Source organism: Eubalaena glacialis, chromosome 3 (assembly GCF_028564815.1).
Source record: "Eubalaena glacialis isolate mEubGla1 chromosome 3, mEubGla1.1.hap2.+ XY, whole genome shotgun sequence".
NCBI lineage: Eukaryota > Metazoa > Chordata > Mammalia > Artiodactyla > Balaenidae > Eubalaena > Eubalaena glacialis.
In genome coordinates this window covers 187,677,124-187,689,753 of record NC_083718.1, presented here as the reverse complement: position 1 = coordinate 187,689,753, position 12,630 = coordinate 187,677,124, and the positions used below count along the sequence as shown (strand labels likewise).

Below are 12,630 nucleotides of genomic sequence, written 5' to 3'. Positions count from 1 at the left end.
AGTCAAATGTAACAACCAACGTCCCAAACCCTGTTTTCAACATTCAAAAGAGAGGGGCTGTTGCCATCAGCAGAACACCTGCAGCCAATCAAAGAAAAAAAACCGTTTCCCATTAGCCAGCCAATCAAAATCCTTTTCCAGTTTAAGCAGCCAATCGGACCGCTTCACATTCCTAAAACGTGACCGAAATAAAGCACCAGAGCTCGGAGAGCTTCCTGAGAAGCCATACACCGAGGCGCAATTTTTTTTTTTTTTTTTTTAAATAAGAGTCAGAAATAAAAATAAAAAGGTTTGCGTTGGTCGAGATTTAAAAATAAAAAGGTTTCTTCCCGCAGCCAATCATGAGTCCGTCCCTTTAAGCCAATCGTAACTGCACCACTGGTCTCTCCCTCGAGGATGCTGAGTGGCCGTGGGGCGGGACGGGAAAGGGTGGGGTGGGGGGTCGGGGTAGGGAAGGTGACCCTCTGCCACTCAGCCGGTGAGGTCCACACAGATCTCCTGGCCTTTGCCAGCCTCCGGGGTATTCCAAGGGGTTTGCAGCTACTGCCTCCGGTCCTCCGTCTCCGACCTGGAAAACGCCATCACCACATCCTCTGCACCTGCAGACCAGGGCGAAAGAATTGCTGCTGGATGGTCCTCTGGCCCCGGGCTGCAACCTGGGACAAGGCGAGGAGGCTGCGGCCCCCGACGCAGTGTCAGTCAGTCCACTGTAGCGGGGTGCTTTCCGAGAACAAAATGCTTCTGGGGAAGCCCACCTCCCCTCTGGGCCTGGGCCTCCCCTACAGCCTGGCCAGGGTAGGCCAGCACCCCTGCTGCACGGCTGTGGGCTGCAGGCTGCAGGGGTGAGGCTCAGAGGCTTGCTCAAGGCTACACGGTGAAGACGTGAGCACGCCAAGAACCCAGGCTGCTGTCCTGGAGCAGGGCTCTGCTTGTGACCCTTGCTCCAAGGTCGCCAAAGCCGGGGGCCCTTGGGAACCTCTCTCTTCCTTCTTAAGACTCTTGTTTCGATCCCTTTGGAGGATCTTGCTCATAATTTCTAACAGCCAGTCCTCTTCGCCCAAACCCAACACCTGCTCAGGGGAGCGTGGCCAGGCCCATTTCCAGCCCGTGGTCGGCCCGGCTCCCATGGAGACAGATAATGGCCATAATCTTTTCGTTGTTATTTTTAATGGTGGATTTGAGGATTCTGGTCCAGGCACTCATGAAATCACTTCCTTTGTCTTGTTTTCCATAAGACAGGCTCTGACATGCAGCCAGAAAAGGCAGGAAGGAGGAGGGAAACAGCCTGAAATGCTGACCTGCCTCCCCCACCTGAAGCTGCTGGGCAGGAAGGACTGAGTGGCAGACCCTGCAGGGCAGGTGAGGTGACCCGCAGGTCCCACCCCACCTCCTGGGCCCGGACCCTGCCTGGGCCCTGCCACTTTCTCCCCTTTCCCCCTGGGGATCAAACCCGTGCCCCCTGCAGTGGAAACGCGGAGTCTTAACCACTGGACCACCAGGGAAGTCCCGCTCTCCCCTTTTTCTAAAGGATGGTTCTTGGTGGCACCCTGAACGTTAAGTAACAGTCAGTTGCCCATGGCCTTTCAGACAAGCTTCTCTTCTGTTCTGCTGGAGGAATTCTTCCCGGGGGGGTGGAGGGTCGGAGCAGCAGAAACAGGAAAGGCCACTGAGGGGGGCGCGGGCAGCGGGGCGAGGTGGAGCTGCTGACACGTGAAACGGAGTCAGGGAGAGGGCAGGGGTCCACCACGGCCGGCCCCCACCCCTGGGCGTGGTGTCGGCCACCTCCGTCCACGCCACAGGGAGTCACCCCTTCCCACTGGCAGCCTCGTCCTGACCTCCTTCCTAACTGCCCTGCCACACGGAGGAGGCATGCAGCCATGGGTGCTGTAGAAGGAGGGCCCGTCCACAAGGATGTAACATTACAGACGTGTCCTTCAGTTTGGCACCAGAGGGCCAAGGTACTACCCAGGGGAGTAACCCTGCCACACATGCCCCATCTGCCTTGACGGGGTTCTGCTGTAACCAGCACAACCTCTATTCCTGCAAAGGGGAACGAGCTTCTAGAAAGGAGCTCAAATCGTCCGACTTCTCGGGATTGGGCTCCTTTGCTTGGGAAGCCCTACCAATCCTTCCCCTGTCGTCCCGGGAACATTCTGTTCTCGCCTCAGTCCTCGGACCACGCAATATCACTGCAGGCAGAATTTTCCTAGCAACCACAGAATCCAAGGTTACATCATACCCTGCATGGCAGCTGAGCTGGTTACCTAACAGATGCCGGCTTTTCCCGAGTGCCGCCTCTCCAGCTCGCTAAGCAGGAGGGGGCTGGAGAGAGACCACGAAAGGGGACTTGTGAGCAAAAGATGCAATGAACAGGGACAGCCCACTCACTTCTCTCCTTGCCTGTCTCGTGGGCTTTCTCGAAGGGACCTTGGGCCTCTGTGCTGAGCTGCAGGCACAAAAATAGCACCAGCTGCCCCAGGAGGGAAGAGTGAGTATGCAGAGGGAATGGCCACTGGCTCCTTGGAGGAGCCCAGACTCAGGGGCTGCCCAGTGTGTGTAGCTGGGCTACACCCTGAGAGGTGGAGAAAGAAGTCACCTCCTCAAGGTCATGCAGGGACTCCAACGACTATTTAGCAAGACACCTGAGGCAGTGCTACACCACCAGCTGGTGGCCCCATCCCTGGCTGGGGTGGGGAAGGCTAGGAATCTGCAGCTCCCATTTATAGAGCCTCCCACTCTGCTGCTAGCTGGGTGCGGAAAGGGCCCACAGAGCTGCTGCCCATCCGTGCTCTGTTCTGTTCCTAAAGGACTTGCTGTTTTCCAGGCCTCACCAGCAGGGATCTGCTTTCCTTTGGGGCCCAAGAGGGGGCAGGCTCTTCCAGAGCATTGTCTGACCTGTCCTCATCACTGGTTGGCCTGGTACTCATCATTCAACAAGGGCCTGACCTGAGCCCCACAGGCCTCTAGGCGAGGATGCTGCACTTCCCTTTCCTCTTTTCCACGGAACTTGGGCCAGTTACCTAAGAGGGAGGGTGAGCTGCTTAGTTAGTTATTAAGATTCAAGCTCTTAGAGCTTGAGAGCCAGGAGGGGTCTCCAAGGTTAACCCTCATGGTCCCTCCTCCCTTAAAGGCTAGGATGTGGGGGCTCCCTCAGATGCTCACACTGTCCTGGAAACGCAGGGCTCACAACAGGAAGATGCTACAAGGAAGCCAGCAGGCCAAGCCCACTGCCTCTGTGCCGTCAGCTAGGTTTACTATCCCGTTTTACCAACAAGGCTGGTCCACCCCACTGGTACCTCTGCTGACGCTGTATGGACTTGGGTTCAGAGTTTGTCCTTTCTGTTTGTCCTTTCCCACCAGATGCCGTGAGCACAGCAGGGGAAAAGATGATCAGTCTCTCCTGTTCCACACTCTCTGACCCATTAAAAGATAAAGAAAGCCAAAAGCAGATGAAGACATTGCAAGGAAAAAGAACTACAGACCAGTCTCTCTTATGAATATAGATATTCATAATACCTATGATATGCAAAAATACTCACAAAATACTAGCAAACAGAATACATCAACATATAAAAAGGATTATATACTCTGACCAAGTGACATTTATCCAAGGAATGCAAGGTTGGTTTAATATCCAAAAATCAATTAATGTAATATATCCTATCAATAGAAAAAATGACAAAAACCATATAATCATCTGAATAGACACAAAAAACACATCTGACAAAATTCAATACCCCTTCATGATAAAAACATCCAACACACTAGGAATAAAAGGGAACTTCCTCAATCTGATAAAGGGCATTTATTAAAAACCCACAGTTATTATCATACTTAATGGTGAAAGATTGAAAGCTCTCCCCCTTCAAGATTAGGAACAAGAAAACAATGTCCACTCTCACCATTTCTATTCAATACTGTGTTGAAGGTTCTATCCAGGGCAATTTGGCAAGAAAAAGAAATAAAAGGCATCCAAATTGGAAAGAAAGAAGTATTGATAAAACTGTATTTGTAGATGACATGGATCTTACATATAGAAAATCCTAAGGAATCCACTAAAAGACTATTAGAACTAATAAACAAGTTAAAGTTGCAGGATATAAGGTCAATGTACAAAAATCATTTGTATTTCTATAAACTAGAAATGAATAATCGGAAAATGAAATTAAGAAAACAATTTCATTTACAGTAGCAGCAAAAATAATAAAATACTTAGGAATAAATTTAACAAATGAAGTATGAAATTTGTACTCTAAAGAGAACAAAACATCCATGTCTAAAACATCGCTGAACGAAATTCAACACAACTTCTATCAAATCCCCGCTGCCTTTCTTGCAGAAATTGACAACCTGCTCCTAAAATTCATATGGAAACGCAAAGGATCCAGAATAGCCAAAACAATCTTGAGAAAAAAGAACAAGGTTGGACCCACACTTTTGAATTTCAAAACTTACTACAAAGCTACAGTAAACAAGTTTGGGTGGAATTGGCATAGCTCAATGGAATAGAATTGAGAAGCCGGAAATAAACCCTCCCATTTATGGTCAATTAAGTTTTGACAAAGGTGCCGAGGGTTCAATGGGAAAGAACTGAACAAATGGTGCTGGGACAACTGGATATACTCACATGTAAAAGATGAAGTTGAACCCTTACCTTGCTTGCACCATAGACAAAAATTAACTCAAAATGGAGCAATGACCTAAATATAAGAGCTGAAATTATGAAACTCTTAGAAGAAAACACAGGAGTAAATCTTCATAGTCTTGGGTTAGGAAATGGTTTCTTAGATATGACACCCAAAGCGCCATCAACAAAAGAAAAAAATAAATAAATTGGGCTTTATCAAAGTTAAAAGCCTTTTTTTCTTTTTCTCTTTTTCTTCACAATTTGGCCACGCCACATGTGGGATCTTAGTTCCCCAACCAGGGATCAAACCCGCACCCCCTTCATTGGAAGTGCGGAGTCTTAACCACTGGACTGCCAGGGAAGCCCCCAAAGTTAAAAGCTTTTATGCTTTGAAAAACACTATCAAAAAAATTGAAAAGACAACCTACAGAATGGGAGAAAATATCTGCAAATCATATATCTGGTAAGGGACTCCTATCTAGAATATATAAATAACACAACTCAATAATAATAAAAAGTCTAACAACTCAATTTTTAAAATGGGCAAAGAACTCAAATAGACATTTCTCCAGAAAAGATATATGAATGGTCAACAAGGGCATGAAAAGATGCTCAACATCATTAGTCATTATGGAAATGCAAATCAAAACCACAGTGAGACACCACTTCATACCTAATGGACAGCTGGAATCAAAAAGACAGACCATAACAAGCATTAGCAAGGATGTGGAGAAATTTGAACCCTCAGACTTTGCTGGTGGAATGTCAAACGGTGCAGCCCCAAGCCTGCTCCACCTGCAGCCTTCCCCATCTCAGCCGATGGCACCTCCATCCCCTGGTTGCTCAGGTCAAAAACCCTGGGGTCTTCCCAATTCCCACTCTCACACACACACTCCACGTATAACACATCAGCAAATCCTGCTGACTATACTTTTAAAATGTATCCTGAATACATTACCATTTCCTCTACTACCACCCTGGTCCAAGCCACCACTGCCCCTCTCACTAGCCTCCTGTACCCTCTTTTCCTGGATCTCCCCTCTCTGGACCCCGAGGGTCCATTCTCCACATAGCAGTCAGAAGGAAGTTCTTAAAAATATGAGTCAGATCCTGCCACTCCTTTGCTCAAAACTCTCCAAAGGTGGTTTATTATAAGATTTCTCATCATACTCAAGGGAAACTCCAAACTCTACACCGTGGCTTCAAGACCCAACACGATCTGGCCCCTCACTGTCTTTTCACCCCTTTTTATATGCCTCCTCCCACCCCTCACTCCGCTCCAGCCACATGGGCTCCTGGCTGTCCTTCAGGCACAGGAACCTGCAACCCAGGACCTTTGCACCGGCGGCTTCCTTTGCCTCAATGCTCTTCCCCCCAAGTCTATCTCACAGCTCTCACACTTCATGCCAGTCTGTGTAAAATCACCTCCCCAGGCCCTCCCTGACCACAGCATCTAACATAGTGATACAGGACGAATCGTTATAGGTGAGGAGCCTGAAGCTCCTCAGAGAGATGAGGCAACTCGGTGAATCAGAGGCAGAGGGAGGACCCGACACAGACTCCGAAGACCACGCTACGCTACAAGTTTTGTGGTTTTCTATTAGGAAAAGGCGGTAACGGTCCTGCTCCAGTTACCCTGAGCACTGAGGCTGCGCAGCCCTCCCGCCAGAGACGGCAGTAATTCATCTGCTCCCATTAGAATGGAACCCAGACCCAGGACTTACAACGCAACACCAGAGCAGCCCTGGGGTATCTTGGAGAAAATTCAACATGGCATCCGGAAGGCCAACCTGGGAGGAGCCCAGACGCCCACCCCCTGCCCCCGCCTACTGTTCTGCCAGGTGCCCCCCTAGTCCCATGGCTCCCCTGCCATGGGGAGCAGGGCCAAGGCGCTGGCGAGGGCACAGCTCTCTGAACCAGGGCAGGGCACCGAGGGGGCCATCCCACCCCATGGCCCGTGCCAGCTCTGCCCCTTTAATGGAGTCCAGTCAAGTGACTGGGGAGAGAAAAATGACAAATATTCAGGAGCTTAGAAGAGGGAGGCTGGCCCCTAGCTGGGGGCGGGAGACAGACAATGGGGTCACTGGTCTGTTTGCAAGCTCAGGATGAATTCACACCAGCAGAATCACAAGCCCAGCCCAGGCTCCACACACCAGCACCACCCTCAGCCCATGTCCTGCTCACCGAAGGGAGCCAGCACGCTGCCATCGGGAAGCCAGCTCACTACAGGGTGCTGGGGCACAGGGGGCAGGGAGCAGTGTGGTCTGGAGAAAGGCCCAGGAATGAGAAAGAACAGGAAAGAGGAACAGGGAGATGGCTGCAGCCCTAAGGTGATGGACGGAGTCAGGGTACACCCGGCCTCTATTTCTCAGACCTGGCCGGGGACATCCTAGTGGAGCCCTTTGCCCTTTTCCAGGAAAGGCACAGACCCTGGAGCTCACGTGGAGCTGGGCCCGGTTCCAGGGCGGATGAGGACTGCTCCAGACACCACCACCTCTCCCTCTCCAGGAGGGACCCTGCGGAGAGAGAGACCAGGCAGCGGAAGGAAGGGATGAGGCCTCCTCGGGCAGCAGGGATGTGCTAAGCGTGCTGGTCCAGCCTACGTCCCAGCAAAGCGCCTGGCTGCGGGGCAACAGGCTGCGGAGAGCTCTTCCAGCTCCTGCAAAGTCCAGCCGGGAGGACTGGATGCTCATAGGTGGCTGGAGAGAGGCAACAGCCCTGAGAGTAAGCCCTCCCCAGGAAACCAACACAAGGTACAAAAGCCTGGGCCAGCTTCCAAAGCCGGCCAGCCCCAGTGCCCCACAGTTCAGGACACAGCCCGGCACAGAGGTCACCAGAGAAAAGGGGGGGACTCCCAGCACCAGCATCGGCCGCAGGTGGGGACACCCACGTCACCCGACTCAGGGTCATGGGCTCCTCCAAGGGCATCAGCCCCCCAGCCCCTCTGAAACCCTCACGCCCATCCCTGGCCGGAGCTGACCAGAACTACTTCATTCTGGGCTCAGGGATCTCATGACCTCCTGACCTAATGGGCCTAACACCTTCCCAATGAGGGTAAATGACTGGGGGCCTGGAAAACTCCGAAATATGACCCTGACACCCCAGAGTCTCCCAATTCCTGCTGGAGGTTAACTTTGGAAGTTAACTCTGGCAAAGTTAACTTCGCATAGGGACTTAACTTTGGCGAAAGTTCTTCAAAACCGTCCAGGGAACCCGACCTGCCAAGCCCGGGTTGTCCTCCACACACACGGCTGACCGGCTGGAGAGGAAACATGGCCACACGCACCAAAGCGTCCAGGGTGATTCCCATTCCCGACGTCTGCCCCTTGTCTGACCACATGATTTTCGGCTTTGATACTTCCTCTTTGCCCCCTGAGCTCACTATCTTGCCGTCCATACCAACCAGCATCTGCTACTCGGCTACCCGCCTACCCGAAAACTGCGTGGCTCAGCTACCGGCTCTGGGGAGATGAGCCAGGCAGCAAGGCTCCTGGAAAAACAGGTCCCAGACACTCCTGCAAGGGCAAAAGGCTCCACGGGGGTGAGACTCGGGCACCAACCTGGACTAGGTCTCCCCCCAGACAAGCCCAAACCTGCTTGGTGGCATGTGCTGCTTTTAGCAGCCGTGGCCTAGGAGCCCAGGGGTTCTATACAGCTCAGCTCTGCCGCCCAGAGTTCCCAGAGGATGGCTTTTACCCAGAGACAGCACGACACTGGTCGCCATGGGGACAGCACCCCGGATCCACCAAGGTCTCAGCAGCCAAAGCAGGCTCCACGCTTGGTGGCACCTACTGGGCTCCAGGCTGGCAACCACATCACCAGGCATTCCAGCTGCCAGAAGTGGAGGCATGTGGGCCCAGGGGTGAGGGGGCTCCTGGCAGAGGTCCTGGGCCTCCTGACAGACCAACGAGGGCCTCCCCAGGCTTGGGCTCCCTTGGTGGATCACGGTACCTGGGCCTGGGTCTGACCACTGCCTACCCGCGCGATACTGGGCAAGTCCCTGCACATCCACCTCCGTTTCCTCACCTGCAAAACACGTATCCTGCCCATCTGACTGACCCGGATAATGTCCGCAGCATAAAGCATCACAAACAGCGTCTTGTGGGGTCACCCCTCAGGGTTCTAGTACACCTGCTCTGCTCTAGTCCCACATGCCCCAAACCCACCTCACCCCCCATACCCCACTGAGCCCAGCACACACATCCTACCTCTGGGGCTTTCTAGGGGGGTTCCCTTCCCTCAGGGTCACTCATCCTGTGATCTGCACCCAAAATTCTTTACGTGTTTGCTCCTGTTTCCGTCTGCCCTGCTGGGCTGGCAGCTCGAGGCTGGGGGCAGTCGCCTGGCATCCAGATCAATGGGCTACTGTGACCGGGACTGTGCCATCGCTGGCCCAACTGGCCCTTGATGCTCTTCTCCGGGACAGAGGTCTGCCTCTTCTGGGTGTCAGGAGGTGGGAGCAGAGGTGCACAAGGGCTTGGAGGCCCCTGCTCTCAGCTCTCCACAATAGAACGCATCACGCTGGTGAAGGAGGGTCAAGGCAGCCCTTCACAGGCCAGAGCCCGAGGCCGAACTGAGCAACCGGCCCTGCTCTTCAGCTCTTACCCTTTCTTGGGGTTATTTTTTTAAATTAATTTTTATTGGAGTATAGTTGCTTTACAATGTTGTGTTAGTTTCTGCTGTACAGCAAAGTGAATCAGCCCTACGTATATATATCTCCCTTCTTTTTTAGATTTCCTTCCCATTTAGGTCACCGAAGAGTACGAGTAGAGTTCCCTGTGCTGTACAGTAGGTTCTCATTAGTTACCTGTTTTATACATGGTATCAATAGCGTATATATAGTGGTATATATGGTATCAGTAGTGTATATCCCAATCTCCCAATTCATCCCCCTCAACACGGGGTATTTTTTTTCTTTTCCTGTGACACAAGTTATCACGTACCAAGTCCTTCTGGTTGATTTTTCAGTCAGATTCAATGTATATGAGATTTTTGGGTTCAATTTTATTATTATTAGGTTACAGGTAATTCTCATGAAAGTGTTGATTAAAGTTTAAAAAGATTAGCTTCCCATCCCACTGACTGGAATTCTCCCGGGGCCTGACAGTAATTTCAGTCCAGAGTTGGTTACCACCTGGAGCCTCTGGGAGACGCCTCAGAGCCGCACGTGAGCAGATGGGGGTCCCGGGACCCCGGCAGCCGGTCCGCACAGAGGGGGAGCCTCGGTCTACACGGGGATCTGACAGACCCCACTCTGTGCCAGAGCTGGACCACGGGGAAACGTGAGACTGCGAGCACAGCACGGGCGCTGGCCCCTCGGGGCTCCTGACCTGACGTGATAACCAATACACGGAAGGAAAGATCCGCAGGCAGTTCAGGAGCCAGAGGAGGAAAGCGGGCCGACCCCGGAAGGGCAGAGAGGGCGACAGAGGAAGTGAAAGAGCAGAGGCCAGATGGTGTGGGAAAGGATTCCAGGAAGAATGCTGGCTGTGAAACGGAGATGGTGCCAGCACCCCACCCGAGGGCCGCTGAGAGGGTCAAGTGGGGTGACGAGCAGCGGGGTGAGCTTGCTTGGTCCCTGGAAGAGCAGTGCACTGGGTGGGCCCTCCCCTTGGGCCGCTGGCTCCCTGCTGGGTTGCCCATGACCACAGCTATTTTAACAAGGTTCTCAGTGTAACCCTGAGACCAAATGACCTATTTTAGGCTCGCTGGCAGCGGACCCGGAGCCCGCAGCCTTGGCTTCCGCAGGGGAAAGCCAGCAGAGCCCTGGGACCGCCCAGCTGGCTCAGGCTGGGGACCTTCCCTGGAAAGTCTCTTCGAGAAAGAGTGTGATCAGACGGAGGCTGGAACAGGCCTGGGGAGCCAGCGTGCCAGCACCGCAGCTCCAGGGCCAGGAGGAGGGGAAGAGAAAGGACGAGGGCTTCCTTAACAAAATGCGCCACATCAAGACAGGGTCCCTCCAGCCCCGGGACAGCTGGACAAGGGTCTATACGAAGCATGACTCGAGGATGGTAGTTCTGCAGGCGACTGGCCACAAGGAGGCCTTTGCCAAGTGCGCACCAGGGGCCTGGAACTGGCACTTGCCGCATCCGTCCCCGGTGTGGTGCTGGGGCAGGGAGAGACCTGGAGCTCAAACAGAACCAGCACGTTCAAAGGCATGTGGAGGTGAAAGGCCCAGAAAAAGAAGGCAGCAGGAAACCCTTCCAATTTTCTCATGCCCTCCTGAAATACCATGCTAACTGCCTACATCACACCTGCTCCTCGGGTAAAACACTGCTCTGCTTAAAAATGCACATGGCCTGTAAGCCACTCCTAGACGGTCTTTGTTTACCACACCCTGGACCCACATGACCCGTTCTATGACCTTGAGCATCTTACTCAACCTCTCAGGGCCTGTTTTCTCATCGTGAAAGTGGGTCTGTGACAGTGGCTGCCTCACAGGGCTGTCGTGAGGATTCTCTGGGATAACTTTATATGCTACTTGACATGGAACCTGGCACACAGGAGGAGCTCAATAAATTAAATTAATTATAATTAATAGCAAAAATGAAAAACAAATGTCGAGTAGTAAAGGATCAGGGGACTTCCCTGGTGGTCCAGTGGGTAAGACTCCTCACTCCCAATGCAGGGGGCCTGGGTTTGATCCCTGGTCGGGGAACTAGATCCCACATTCATGCTGCAACTAAGAGTTCGTGCACCACAACTAAAGATCCCGTGTGCCGCAACTAAGATTCCGTGTGCCGCAACTAAGACCCAGCGCAGCCACAAAAAAAAAAAGGTAAAGGATCGGTCAAAAAATGATAGCACAGCCACATGGCTGCATATCACACGACTGCTAAAATGTTTTCTTGAAAATCGTTTGAGGACATCGTAAAATTATCATAAGTAAAAAAATGGATGTTAAAATGGATATTACAACGTTTACACTGTATGGTCTCAACTCTGTAATGAAAATACATGCATATATTTTTTTAAAAAGCTGCTGGGAAATTAACGCAAGGGAATAGTGATTCTAGCTACACGGTAGGAGTCAATCCTCTAAGCTTTTCTGCTGTTTCTGTCTTTCCCAATGACTTTCCACAATGACTATGCATTCTTTTATAACCAGGAAAAACGATCGACATATGTTATGGAGAGAACAGCACTGACGACAAGAAAGGCACGAACTCAGCATTCTGTTGAGCCTGCTTTGGAAGCTACGGCTCTCCGCCCCCGAGCCTACAGCTGGGGCTTCTCAGCAAGGCGACCTTCCCAGAGAAGCACTGATTGCCTTTGGTTCAAAGTCAGTCCAGCGAGGATGTCGGGTCTGCTCGGCCACCCTGGGGACCAGGAGACAGCGCTCCACGTTCCTGCCTTTCCGGGGGACTATGGGCTCCCAGACCCAGAGCCTGGTCCACTCATTCACCCAAGAACACGCTAGCACTCTGGGGGGCCCAGCCCCACAAATACAAAGAGGGAAGCCACAATAAGGGCTCAGAGTTGGTCAAGAGATGGACCAGGAGACAGTGTGGGGAGTAGCAGGGCCGAGGTACACGTGTGCGGTGGGGATCACAGGAGGGCCTGGCCCTGCCTGTGGGAGGCAGGGGAGGGGGTGGGCTCAGGGCTGGGCTCCTGGCAGCCGAGAGGCAAATGCAGGGACGGAAAGGCGTGAACACACGAGGCCTGAGACGGGAGCTGAAAGCCATTCACTGTGGCTGTTTGTGGAGCATGAAGTCCTGGTGTCGGGTGGGCAGGGGTCCTGCTCATCAGGCTAAGGGGTTCGGATTTTATCCTCAAAGCAGTAGAGAGCCACTGAAAGACTTTAAGTCGGGGAGAGACCCGCTGATGTAGCCTTCGATATTCACTCTGGGTACAGGGTAGAAAGTGCACGGAGAGGGCAAGACGAGAAGTCGAGATGCCAGTTAGGGGCTGTTTGTGGTGATCGAGACAAGAATTAACACGGGCTCAGACCAAAATGGGGGTTCAAACCAAGATGGAGAAGACAAAGCAGATGTGAGGAGCAT

General features: G+C 52.4%; 1 protein-coding gene across 2 annotated transcripts in view; it reads right to left on the bottom strand.

Moving 5' to 3' along the window:
- Positions 1-429: 429 nt before the first annotated feature.
- Positions 430-12,630, bottom strand: part of CTNNBIP1 (catenin beta interacting protein 1) — a 49,949-nt gene continuing 37,748 nt past the window's right edge. For both annotated transcript variants that reach the window (XM_061187119.1, XM_061187118.1), the window contains one exon: positions 430-599. In XM_061187119.1, the coding sequence (XP_061043102.1) occupies positions 541-599 (59 nt within the window). In that variant the 3' untranslated portion in view covers positions 430-540. The remainder of the gene's footprint in view (positions 600-12,630) is intronic.